General features: G+C 37.2%; 1 protein-coding gene across 1 annotated transcript in view; it reads right to left on the bottom strand.

Annotated features, from left to right (window-relative positions):
• PCLO (piccolo presynaptic cytomatrix protein) overlaps nt 1–13,804 on the bottom strand; it is a gene marked incomplete at both ends in the record, with an annotated part of 348,709 nt that overhangs the window by 847 nt on the left and 334,058 nt on the right. The window contains 2 exons of the mRNA XM_080342973.1: nt 3,683–3,828; nt 4,432–4,566. Coding sequence (XP_080199099.1) covers nt 3,683–3,828; nt 4,432–4,566 — 281 coding nt within the window. The remainder of the gene's footprint in view (nt 1–3,682; nt 3,829–4,431; nt 4,567–13,804) is intronic.

Below are 13,804 nucleotides of genomic sequence, written 5' to 3'. Positions count from 1 at the left end.
CTATGTGTTTCTGGGAGAAATACATTTGATGTTATATATACTTCAGGGGGTGAGTTATAATTACAGTCGGATAAATTCCAGCATGCCTTTATTATTCAGTAACTGACTTAATAAGCTCAATGCTTCTTTGTTTGTTTGTTTGCTTTTGTTTATTTGTTTGTTTGTTTTTACCACTTCTTAGATTTTTCAAAAATAAAAAGAACTCATGAAAAATTGCAGTTCAATGATAGGATTAGCAGCAAGTTTCTAATATTCACAGTCACTGAGCAGACCTCTGGCAATAAGCAAGGGAGGTAACTGATAACAGTAGGAGGCTGTCACCCTCTGTATGAACCAGCAGGAGAGAAAACAGGGCATTTTGTTGCTTGGTTTCACAGATCTAGGATAACAGAAGAATAGCAGGATTCAGGGATTTTGTGCTTCACTGAGATGCTGGAAGAGACCATACAGCAGTAGACATGTAAAAGAGTTGTATAAGAACTAGAGTTTCTAGTAATTAAGAACTTCAGCTTTTTAAAAATTTTTCCATTCTGATTTGGGAAACAAAGTAAAAAATGCAAACATCACTTTTTAAAAAATTATTATTATACTTTTAAATGTGTGCGAGGGTGAGAAATTTGCAAATGTTTTCCTGGATGAGCTTCCCAGTTCCCTGGCCATTTTTGCTATCAATTGGCACAGCTTAGATACCTACATGCCTGTTGGTTAACAGGTGTGAGGAAGGAAGACCAAATGATCCTTAGGCACTGATCTATTAGGGAATGCCACTTCACTCATTAGAAAGCTCATCCTTGGGGAAAATAGGAAGTCTCTTTCTACTGGCAGTGGCTTCTAGGTCACTTGCTTCAGTGAATCCTGAAGAAATTGACAGCCTAGAGGCTGGCAAGCCAAACAAAACATCTGTGAAAAACATTATTCTGGATTTTTCTGATTACCTTCACATAGGACATTATGTATTTCTAATTGCAGCAAGCCAGCCAGCCAGAAGACAGCTAGGGAATGAGGCAAAGGAGCCAGGATCTTAGTGCTTTCCAGAAGGGTCCCAAGTGGGTTGCCAAGGAACAGGGAAATCAGGCAAGCCAGCAAGCAAGCTGCCAGGGGCAAGTGCCAGTCTGAAACCTGTCAGAATGTTTTTTGCAAAATGTTTTAATTCTGATACATCAACAGTTTTGGGACAGAAAAATTTTTAACAGAAATCTTCCATCACTTCTGTCTTTGATCCTTCTCTTCCCTTCTCCCAGCTGGATCCCTAGTATCTGTCCTCTCTAGCTTGTCTGTCTCTCAGCCTTGTGTCTTCCCTGCTTCAGGTTTCAAATTCCAGCCTTGTTATCCCGAATCTGTTCATCTCAGTTCCTAATCCTTAGGGTTTTTTCCCCCATTCCCAGTACTCTTGATGAGATGATTATACATTATCCTCTTCTCTCCTCTCCTCTCCTCTCCTCTCCTCTCCTCTTCTTTCTTTTTCTTCCTTTTTTTCTTTTCCTTGATATCCCATACTTCCATTTTTTATGGCTAATATTCACAGATCTTGCTGTTGATTTTTAGAGTGCAGACCCTTGTCCTAACTTCTTCCTCTGTTTGTTCCAATATCTCTTTACAATATATTTTCTGTGACTAACATATTTGACGTCTTACTCCCTCTCACTGATCTTATTACTCCTCCTCAGTTTCCTAGTTCCACATTTATTTTTTACATTCTGGTTTTATTTCTTTCCTTTCTCCATCAAATCTCTTTTGACAATGTCCATCCCTTTGCCCCTGAATATTAGCCACTCTGAAATTCAGCATTCAAATCAGCCAACTTTATTTGCAGTAGGAATGGACTGATTGGTAGGTATCAAGAGCATGTAAAAACAGATGTACTGAGTCAAATCAAATCAATCTTTCCAGGCTAATATTCTGCTTCTGAAAGTGTATAGGACAGTGATTAAGACAGAATATAAGAACAGGACAATCATGTAACAATACTTCACCAAATTATCTCCTATAATCTGTGGAGCATTGGCTTCTTTACTCACAAGTTGTATGTTTATATTTAACAAGCTATGAGATATTTTACTCTTTGTCCAATCATTTTCTCCAGTTACTTTTTCTGTTAAAACATTTAGCATCCACAATATCTCATAGCAGTAGTGTTTATAGGTCAAATTCTGAGTTGCATCAAGAAGAAACATATTTTTGTTGTTTTAAACTTGTTCCTTGCTACTTTTACAGGTTTATTCTTGTGGGTTTGGTGTGCAGCATCAGTACATATCACAGAGTTTCTGAGGATTTTTTGTGAAATCTCAGGCTGACTGTTCCTATGACTACCTCTCTCACTGTCTCCCTCCGTAACAACTTGATGGCTTATTTTCCCATAGGAATCTGTGGCTTTTTCTTTATTGGTCTACTAATTCCTTCTGATTTCCTCTTCGAAACGCTGCTGGAAGCAAAGTTTTTACAGGAATTTTAGCTGTTAAACTTCAGCAAGACTTCATTGACCACTCTGGATTTTCCAAGGTAAGATAACATCTTAAATAATCTTTTAGCAAATCAACAAGGATGTTAGGATGCCTTAACACAGGGAAAAGAGTGTCTATTTTTGTTGGGTTTGTTTTGTAAGCAACATCCATTTTGTCTTTAATTTTAATGATACAACCAATAAGCCTAGCACAAGCACTTAGGTAATCCAGTCTAGCTTTAGTCATCAGAATGTAGCTGACTTGTTTACATCGGTCTTCCAGATTTAAAGGCACATTAAGTCGATGTTGGTATGCCCAACAATTCCTCCCACTGCCTTTTAAGATTAACATGCAGATATCCTTGGAATTGTCCATCCCTTTCTACTAACTAGTGGAAGCCTGAATATCTAGCTTATATTAGCTATCTACTCAAGTGAAAGTAAAGGAAGGTAGGCAAAATGATTCCTACCTGTCCAAAAAAGCATATCTGACCAAATGTCTTAACAACTGAAACACATGAGAAGGATGATTTCTGAACCAGTTCCATACATCATTTGATGTGCCACAGACTGAAAATACCATCACCTGCTTAACAAACGTACACAGAGAATATTTGACTTGGCATAGTCAATGATTCTGCAATGCCTGAGATTATCACTGTTGTGTCTAATTCTAGGCACACAACTTCTAAAGAAGCTGAAGAACTGGAGAGAATGCTAAAATGATTAGGCATTTAGGTAACAGGAGATATCAAAGAAACTTGGTTTACTTAGCCTGGAAAAATAGAGAGGAAAGATATGATAACAACCTCTCAGTGTGCATTTTTTTTTTTTTTAAAGAAAGTAGATCAGTTTTTGTCTCTGCTTTGTGAGGATACTTAAGGATAAATTAATTTTAACATGGAGCATATTTAAGTTAGATTTTACACTAAACTTTCTAAGTATATAGAAAAGTATTTTTGGAAGGCATGCATAACTTCCTTCTCTAGAGGATTTTAAGAACATACTAAGACTCAAACATTCAGGCCTGGTCTACAAATATCCTTCCTTGGTGTGGGGTGATAGATTAAACCATCTTTTAAAATGTCCTCTAGTCCAATATTTCCATTATTATGTAGCTGTGTTATTTCCTTTGTAATTTTCTCTTTTAAGCAAGTAACTGGGGTAGAAGATTTGTCTCAAATGCTGAAAGCACAGCATGGACACCATCCAAAATCAGATTTTAATAAAATACAGTATTACCTGAAGAGAATGCCCAGCAGGACTCAAGCTAAATCTAAACGTTTCATTGAACGAAGGCTCCCGGTCATGCCTGCATACCCTGGTTTTCTTCTTAATTACTCTTTTTTGAGTAGAGATATTGACAACGTACAGCTTCACATACAGGTCTGGGAAAGAACAGTTCAATCATTAATTATGGAAGCTTTTAAATAATTGTTGTTGCTAATGGTTACAACAGATGAGAAGTGTTGTGATAGAACAGAGCATGGTACTTTACAAAGTCATATTCTGTTCTCATTCACATGGTGTAGAAATGGAACCACTTTACTAAATCCAGGGTAGTTATTTTGTGTTTACAATGCTGTCATTAAAGGAACAGATACCGTGATGTATTTATGCATGATGAAAATATTGTTACTAACATCAGTTTTTAATTTTTAAAAAAGCTTTTTCACCAAAACACATTTTTTCACTTGATATTATTGTTATTTAATAACCTAGTGACTTATCATTTTTATTAAAGTTAAAAAGGATTAATTTTTAACAACCAAAAGTAAATTAAAAAGTGGATTAACTTCTGAGCGCTAATTTGCTTCTACAAAATATATTTACTTTCTTGGAAGATGTTCACAGAAGGAAAAAAAAAACCACACACTTCAAAAGGATCCTATAGAGTATGTCATTCTGACTAAGGAGCAATGTTCTTTCCCATTGTAGTGGTTTCAGTTACATCCTACTTAATGTTTTCAAAGCTGGTTTATGTGTGATACCTGGTAGGTGATCTGGAGATTTAAATTTGTATGTGATATTTCTGCACTGAAGGATTTCTACTATCAGCTGTTCTCCATCTGTCTTCATTTCCTTCTTTAATGCAATCTTGATTTCACCCATAACCTGTGTTTTACCTGGAAAAGCAGAAAAAGCAACCCCCATTAATATAAAATGAAGCTGAATGTATACTTTTAACTTGGAAAGAGGTAGAGGAGGGTTTGTTTAGTTGGTTGGTTGGTTTTGTTCGTTTGTTTTCAGGACAGCTTGTAGTTTTTAGTCAGGGATGTAAGGATAATGTATTGGTTGAACGAACAAATGGTAAATACATGCGTACACGTATGTAACTAGATTATATGCTTCAGAATGTATTAGATTCAGTGGAGATCTGTTCACAAGAATACGAATTTCACTAGGAGTCGTTACAAGTCATGTAATGGTCACTACAATTCATCTTTTCAGAAATCTTTACTACATGATTCTGAAGTTTTCTCATTTAAAAAAATAAAAAAAAATAAAAGGAAGGGGGACATTTGTTAGAGTGTTAAAAAGTAAGATTCTGAAAGGCAATGAATTAAGACCTTGGTGAAGTTAGCATTTCATTTCACCTGCATGTGGATATGGAGAAATATAATTCACAAAATTTAACGGGAAGTGCTCATTGTGACCTTTAAAATAAAGGTGATTTCCCTTCTTATGTGGGCAAAAATACATATCCACTGTTCCTACATTGTACAGATTTCTCTCTGAATCAATCCAGAGGTGGAGAGAAGGCACAGAAAGAAATGTAGAGAAAGCTGATTTATCTTTCCCTTGCCTGTCCTCCCACAAGGCTTCACCGAAGCCAGACAGAGTAGAACAAGGTTGAATCTTCCAAATTACTGTGGTGGTGTAAGCAGAACCCATGTTCTCAGCTCAATGCTTTCTATACAGCATCATGTCGTAACAGGAGTTGTGTTCCTATATCTATTGTCCTGATACTGTAAAGTATTTCACCTTCCTTTTCTCTTTAGACATCATTGGTAAAAAAAAAAAAAACAAACCAAACCAAAACAAAAGAACAATGTTAAAACACATTATGCCCCTGGGAGTCTTTATTACTTAGTTTCTGGTGTCAGCATTCTGGAGCTTTACCATGAAATTCTAGAAGCTGGTGCCAAGAGGTTTTAAGAAGAAAATAAATTCTGCAGAAAGTAAACAATTATGGTACATCTGGAGAACCTCCTCTCTTAAAGAACATAAAGTTAGCAAGGGGCATTTAGAAATTATTTATTTGTCTCACAAACATATAACCAAATTTGAATAATTCCCAGTCAAAATGCCAACTGTTATGTCCCAGATGTCTATGAGCATTCTATTGGTTTTCTGACTTAAAATATATTTTGGGATCATGAATTAAAATTTAATAACAAATAATCACAGCTACAGCCTGGCCCCTTAACTGTACTCACAAACTGAAGCTGGAATCTGGCTTAGTTACAGCCAATAAAATATTTGCAAATTCAGCTCTGGGAGAGGACTGGGAGGCAAGTGATGCTTTTGCCATATTTAATAATCAGAAAACCCTTCCCATAGGTTTGAACATGCAATAATAGCATCTTGTTTTCTGGTCTATGTTTGTGCAAAGAGAATGGAGCCCTCATCTTGTCATGACAGCAGAAAAAATCATCAGGAGTTTAGATTAAAGAAGGAAAGGCCAATGATGTCCCAGTTGTTGTTTATTAATCTGTTCCATCATCTGTCAACAAGGTTTACACTATAATTATAATGACCTTTTTTCTGGAAAGTGTTGAGTGACCAGTGGTCAAGCTTAGCTAAACTTTGGATTTTGACTAGAAATGAACAAACCAAAAAATTATAATGCCTCCCCAGATCTGTGGATGAACTACCAAAATCACTGATGAAGATACGACATCCCTGAAAGATGTTGTATAAATCTGTTTTTTTGATCAATATGGACAGTTGTAGCACAAACCTAATGTTAGTTTCAGGCAATCTTTAGTGAAGCACTGCCTTTCCTGGAACACATGCTTGACTTATTTACCTCATTTTTGTTCGGTACTTTAAGGTATAGTTGCAACATTTGTTAGGTCTTGATTGCCTAAGTATCTTTTACTTCACTGAGATACATATTCAACCTCAACCACGATGAGGTGTGTCAGATGGTACCTGTGCCACTGTGAGCTAGAAAAAGGGACAAATGCTTCCAGTAAATTAAAATGTGTTTGAAAATTTTAGCATCATTTCTCAGCATGTAGAAATTTTCCATGGGCTGTTCTGAACTCCAGATACTCTTTATGACAAACAATCCTGCTTCACAGTTTAAGCCTCATGGGGAAAACAGTAATCTCCAGCTGTGAGCACATGAAGCATGATAGCTCTCTCGTGCTTCCATACTAATTTTCATTTCTCCCATAGCATGCAGGAAAAAAGCCTTAACACCAGCCTTATGTAACATTGCACTAAAATAAATCACCGCTTCAAAACCTAGCAGAATTTTGAAGACTCAGAAGAGATTCCTATTCCATGGTTTAGGTTTTTTTCCTGTTTCTTTTGTATGTTCACTACATCTTTCCTTTGGCAGGTATGTAAGAACAGCTCAAACAAACATTGCTTTGTGGAGTTGGTTTAAATGGAAATACATTAAGAAAAAGAGATACACTGATGAGGGCAAGTGTTAATAATGAACTGTCTGTCTGTGAGCTGTTGAAAGAATTCACAGTGGACTGAGCTGGACTTGAATGTTCTTTGACTGATATGACAGAAATAAAGTTGCTCAGGATGTCATGGGATTGGATGACTCTGAGGATTGCACTGATAGGAATAGCTCAAAAAACAGAGCCCAGTCACCACGTTTTACATTCTGGAAACAAACAAACAAACAAACAAGCAAACAAACAAAAAAAACCCAGTCAAACAAAAAACCAACAAAAAACAGCTTTATTTTCCTACACTTTATGGCTAAAATCTATAGGACTAGCATGCCTTATTCATCATGTGTGGAGAAGATCATAGAGCCATGGTTTGTTTTAGCAGGATTTCTCCTAATTTTCCTGTGTTCTGTGTTCAGAGCGATGGCTGCATTTTAAGAAAAACACACACTCTGGGTTTATTTCTACACTTTCTAATTGTAAGTACTCGTGTTACTTCTATTTTTCTGAAAGCACAAATCCCAGAGAGCAGTTCCAGGTTTCCAAAGGCTGGTGCAGAACACCTTAATCTACTGTTGTAGACAAGCTCTCTTTAAAGAAGACCAGACACATTCACACTGCTTTGGCATTAGTCCTATGTCTTCTGACCTCCAGCCTGATTCCTTGTGGTAAGAAGAGAAAAGATTGTTTGTTTTGTGATATTTTAGTGCAAAGAGCCTGATAAAATTATAATTGTCTTATTGTAGCATGACTATGGTGGTATATAGACAGCATGATTAATAACGTTGGAGTTTTTGGTGGAGCAGGGCTGTGTTAGTGCTGATAGTCAGTACGAATTACAGGGAAGAAAACACATCCTCTGTGCTGTTGGGAGATGAGCAGATTGCCTCCAGAACCTAGGTTTTCTCTCAGAGTAAACCAGTTTGTGCTAAAAGAATTCCCAGGAGAAAACTAAAATCAATCAAATAAGCCAGATTAGGGAGTCAACTGAGGAGAGAAATCATGTGACAGTGCAAATTCCGGTTATGAGACTACATGATGCAACTCTGTAAATGTTCTCTTGAGGAAGGTTTGGGAATAAAATATCTCCACAGATTTTTGCATTAATAGCTTCTGGTATTTGGTATTAGTATTTTGCATGAGTGTTCCCCATGAACAAACTAAAGTGAATGAAATCTATCACCCAACTTGTCTTAAAAACCTTTCTGAGTATAACATGAAGTATTAATCCTTCTTAATCTGTTACATTTATAATTTTGAAAGAGTGAGTAATAAGTCCCAGAATTTCTATAATCTTTCAGTCTGAGACGAAGAGATGAGTAATGATTAGCACAGTGTCATCCTAAGCATATGATCAGAAATAAAGCCTTCTGTTTTTAGACTTAATTTAATTTCCTTAGGTCTTTATCTGTTTTGACACACTAAGAGACTAAATCAATGAACTTCTGAGAGCTCTGCACAGTGATCATTGATAGAATACAACATTTGTCCCACAAATATCTAGTGACCTGGACTTTGTGCAGCTACAGTTATCTCTAACATTGTTTAATGACACAGAATCCATGGTTTTGGATTCCTTTAAATCACAACTATATAGCTGCACAAAGAGCGTTTATCATATGATTCTATGATTCCAGAACTGAACAACTCAAATGTTTTATGTAGCTGTATTGCTTAAATTAACAAAATCTTGGGATCAGCTATATTAGGATATGTTTGTAGTATTTAGAAGCTTAAAATATGTGGTAGCATAATACTAGGAATCCCAGGTGAATTCTTGAGAACTTAATTCTAGAAAGGAAAATTTACAGCTTTAAAATATGGAGCATGATAAAGGGAACCCAAAACCATGGGTTCTGTCCTCAGATCCCTATCTCTTAGTAACTTTCTGTCATCTTAGTCTTCATCTCAGTGCCTAATCTCAGAGGTGGAGATAAGAATATATATTTTGCTAACTAAGAGTTGTTTGGTTTTAGTAACTGGAAGTGGGTATATTGCAAAGAGAGAGACTTAGACCATCTAAGCATAAACAGGTCTTTGGTGTGGGATTTCTAATACCACGAGAAAACACAAAGATTTAGAAACGCTGATGAGGATTTATGCCACTGTTATGCTTCCCTCTACCATAATCCATGAAACTCACATAGACATAATTTTCTGTCTAACAGAGTGCTGCTATAGCAAGAAATATGTTTCTGCTGGATTCCTTTAACACTATTTTGAGAACCAGAAGTCCATCCTCCAGCAGACAGCTGTGCTTCAGGAAAAGAAGATAACATTATCTTATTGAAATAGTCAGGAAAAGAAGATAGCATTATCTTATTGAAATAAATAATTTAGTATTACTGAAAATACTAGCCATTTATTATTTACATTTCAGTATTGGAGTTAAACGTCTCTAACTGAAAGTGAAAGGGTATGCAATACAACTTAAAAATCAAATATACCAAGAATTCAAAATGTTAGACAAACCCTTCCAATACTTTTTTAAGCAAAGCTTTTTGTTTGTTTGTTTGTTTTTGTTTTACATCACACCAGTTACTTGCAGTACCAGGTGTTTGTATTCATAATGCCTTTCATCCCCTTGCTGAGAAATGAGCTACCAGCAAAGCTGTTGTAAAATAATGGTGGATGAGTTTTATTAACAGTGCCTTCCTCTGTTTACAGGCTCTGATGTTTGCTGTTATTTTGAGTTTTTTTCATTACCTTCTTTTTGTCTTTCACCTTCCCCCAACACATTTCTTTCTCCCTGAAAACTGCCACAATTTTCTCTGTAGGCTGGTTTTATCTTTGTGTTCCCTACTATAAGAAAAATCAGACATCTATTATAGTTTTAACTACTCCCTCCTCCCATCTCACAGCATTTTAAATAGATGTTGGGTTTACTGGCATAGGACTGTGTCAATAAATATGCACTTTGGCTCCACATATGAGGTTGAATATATGCAGGTTCTGAAATTTGTTGCTTTTCTTGACACCACGTACCCAATCTGCCTGCACAGTGCAACCAACTGATCATGGAACAAACTAAAACTCAGAGTAAGGGTGTTTCTTTTTTCCTGTGCTCTGAAGAGGAGTTGCAGCTGCTGAGGGTTCCTGGTATGTCTTCAGAGTCTTGTCAAATCTGCCTGTGTGAAGGTTAATTGTTGTTATACATAATGGACTCAGGTGTTTTTACAATTTATTCCCTCCCTTACCTGATGCAGGGAGGGATACTGTGTGCAGGCAGTCATGCTCCTCTGAGACGCCAAACGCAATTGGCTCAACTGCTGACAAATGGGTTCCCTCTGCGATACAGGGATGCTCTGCAATGGGAGCGGGCATGAACTGAGGGAACCACTCCTTTTTCTTCCCTCTCCTTACCCTGAAGATCTGAACTGCTGTGAACGAACTGTATATTATGAGATGAGAAAAGAAGATTGAGGTCTTTCATTAATATCTCCCTGTCTCCTCTGATGTGATGTGTATGAAATCACATTAAGAGGGAGATGTACAGAATTAATGAACTTTGCTCACAGCAAACACAATTTACAATTTTGTGGGCAGTGAAAGTGGCTGGCTTTTAAGTTCAGGCATGTGAAGAAGTTGACAGTTTTATGTTACGATTCTTAGAGCTACCAGGGTCACTGCCCACAAAATGTTGAATATACTAGTGCAGAAATTTAGCCTGTATGCCCAGAATTCTCAGTAGGACTAAACAAAGAATATTGGAGGGAAAATACTGTTCAGACTTCATTTTCAGATGAAGCAAAACTCTTGTGCAAAATACAATTAGAAAACAGAGAAAGCTTTTTTTCCTCTTGAGATTTTGAGGTGTGGAATATTTCCCAGAAGAAATACAAACTCCGTTCCATTTATTGGTCACTATGTGTGTGTGCCTCTTTCAGAGAGTTTATTTATTTATTTTAAAAGGAAAAAAAAATGCTGATTGGCCGACTGTGGACTGATGCCATATGTAAAATCTCTTGACCTGAAGCAAAGTGATTTGTGGGAAAATAACACTGATACTTCACAAATGTTCAAGTACAAAAAAATAAAAATCATAGACTTGTACGAATGCACTTTCAATCAGCTTTATTTCTGACAGCTGGCATTTCAAAATATTGTAGCAAAAGGTTAATGAGGCAGCAGGATTAGAGATGAATTAGAGGATAAAGTTTCGCTAGAGTCAGAAGGTGTCCAAGTCAGTGACCTAAAAGACAGTGTAGGGGATTGGAGATTTCTCTAGAAAGATTTTTTCAATATTTTAGCGAGACTGGTCCTTCTACCATAGATGAATTTGTAATAAATGGAGGGAAATTAATGAGAAATGTAAATATCAGATTCAACCAATTTAGCTGCTCAGAGATGACTACAGAGATTGCTTTTAACTAAGGAGATGAACACAGAACACCTGTATGTACTTGACAGGTGGTAGGTAGGAGGAGAATAAAAATGAGGTGAGAGAAAAAAAGAGAGTTATAGAACGAATTGATAGTACATCCTACTTCTACAACAAGGTGATCTGTTTAGTGGACGTTGTCTACCTAGACGTTAGTAAAGCCTTTGACACCATTTCCCACAGCATTCTTCTGAAGAAACTGGATGCTCATGGCTTGGATGGATATACTCTTTGCTGGGTAAAAAATTGGCTCGATTGTCAGTCCCAAATGGCTGTGGTGAATGAAGTCAAATCCAGTTGGCGGTTGGTCACGAGTGGTGTTCCCCGGGGCTCAATATGGGGGCCAGTTCTGTTCAATCTCTTTATCAATGATCTGGACATGGGGATCGAGTGCATCCTTAGTAAGTCTGCAGATGAGACCATGTTGGATGGGAGTATTGATCTGCTTGAGGGTAGGAAGGCTCTGCAGAGGGATCCGGACCAAGGCCAATTGTATGAGGTGAAGTGTTGTGTCCTGCACTTGACTCACAACATCCCCATACAATGCTACAGGCTTGGAGAAGAGTGGATGGAAAGCTGCCTGGCAGAAAAGGACCTGGGTAGGTTGGTCAACAGACAGCTGAATATGAGCCAGCAGTGTGCCCATGTGGCCAAAAAGGGCAGCAGCATCCTGACTTGTATCAGAAATAGCGTGGCCAGCAGGACTACAGAAGTGATCATCCCCCTGGCTTCGGCACTGGTGAGACCACACCTCAAACACTGAATTCAGTTTTGGGCACCTGGCTGCAAGAAAGACATTGAGGTGCTGGAGCTTTCAGAGAAGAGCAATGGAGGTGGTGAATGGTCTGGAGCACAAGTCCTGTGATGAGTAGTGGAGGGATCTGGGTTTGTTAAGCCTGGAGAAAAGGAGGCACTCTCTGCAACTACCTGAAAGGAGGTTGTAGCATGGTGGGTGTTGGTATCTTCTCCCAAGTAGCAAGAGATAGGATGAGAGGAAATAGCCTCAAGCTGCACAAGGGGAGGTTTAGATTGGATATTAGGAAAAATTTCTTCACTGAAAGGGTTGCCAAGCATTTGAACAGGCTGCCCAAGGAAGTGGTTGAGCCACCGCCCCTGGAGGTGTTTTAAAAGCACATAGATGTGGCACTTAGGGACATGGTTTAAAGGTGGACTTAAGAGTACTAATTTAACAGTTGAACTCAATGATCTTAAATGATTTTTCCAACCTAAATGATTCTATGACATTATGATTCTATGATCTCTTATTTATATTTATTTATACTTGTTTATATTCCTGCGGAAGGGAAACCTTATGTTCTCAGCTGATTACTCTATCCACATCTATTCTGCAATTCATGCAAATACCAGAGTTCCCCAAAATTTAGCTTTAGTTCAGAATAATGAACTAATGACAGGTTTAATCATAAGGAAGTTTAGTTCTGTAACTCCCTAGACTGTACAATCAACAAGGATAGCATCACCTTAAACTTATATCTTAGGATGGATAAATGCCTTCAGTGACAGTTAAGAAACAAGGTGATTGCTTTGATTTAGAAATCTGATATTTAAACAGTGAAATTGGGCTAGAAGTATCAAAATGCAAATCTACAGCTCTGATGATTTCCATAACTTCAATGACAGAAAGCTAAAATTATGGTTGAAATTATTCTTGCTATTTTAATTGAACTTCAAAGATAGGTACAACCTGGATCTGAAAGAGAAAATTATTCAATCTCATGTCTCAGAAGGCAAAACTCTCTTCAACCACCTTTCCTCCCTTTCATCCTTGCCGTAAATCACTGCCTGAGCCTAAATATAGATTCAGTCTTCTTTTCTCAATTTTAGCATCTTACATAAGGAGACATATCAGATGCTGCAGATTCAGCTGCCTAAAAGACAACTTGGCACAGCATATCTGAAATTTTGATGATGAAAGGTGCACTTTGCTCTGGCTTTTGGGTGGCCAAAAGTTCATACAGGGAAAATAAGAGAAGTATTTAACGTCATATACACAGACCAACCAGAACCTTGATTATTTTAAGCCTATTTTATTGTAGCTTTACCAAGGAGAACATGTGTTGCTAAAGGGAGAAGAAATTTGCAAGCTGACATTAAATTTCTGTATTTGACATAACCAAAATTTGGTAAAGTATTTTGCACAATACTACAATAATCTTTCTGTAATGTGCCATAAACATTCTGGTAAAGTAGTACAAGTGAATCTACAAGTTCTTTTACCTTGTCTATATGAGAACACAAAATAGGTTTTACCTATAAAAAAAAACAGGGATGATTTTGCTAGATTTTGCTTAAGTTCTCATTTAAATGATGACAAATGTTAAG

The sequence above is a fragment of the Nesoenas mayeri genome (assembly GCF_963082525.1).
Source record: "Nesoenas mayeri genome assembly, chromosome: 1".
Taxonomy (NCBI): Eukaryota; Metazoa; Chordata; class Aves; order Columbiformes; family Columbidae; genus Nesoenas; species Nesoenas mayeri.
Note: the sequence above shows the minus strand (reverse complement) of the source record. Positions and strands in the feature narration are given on the sequence as shown.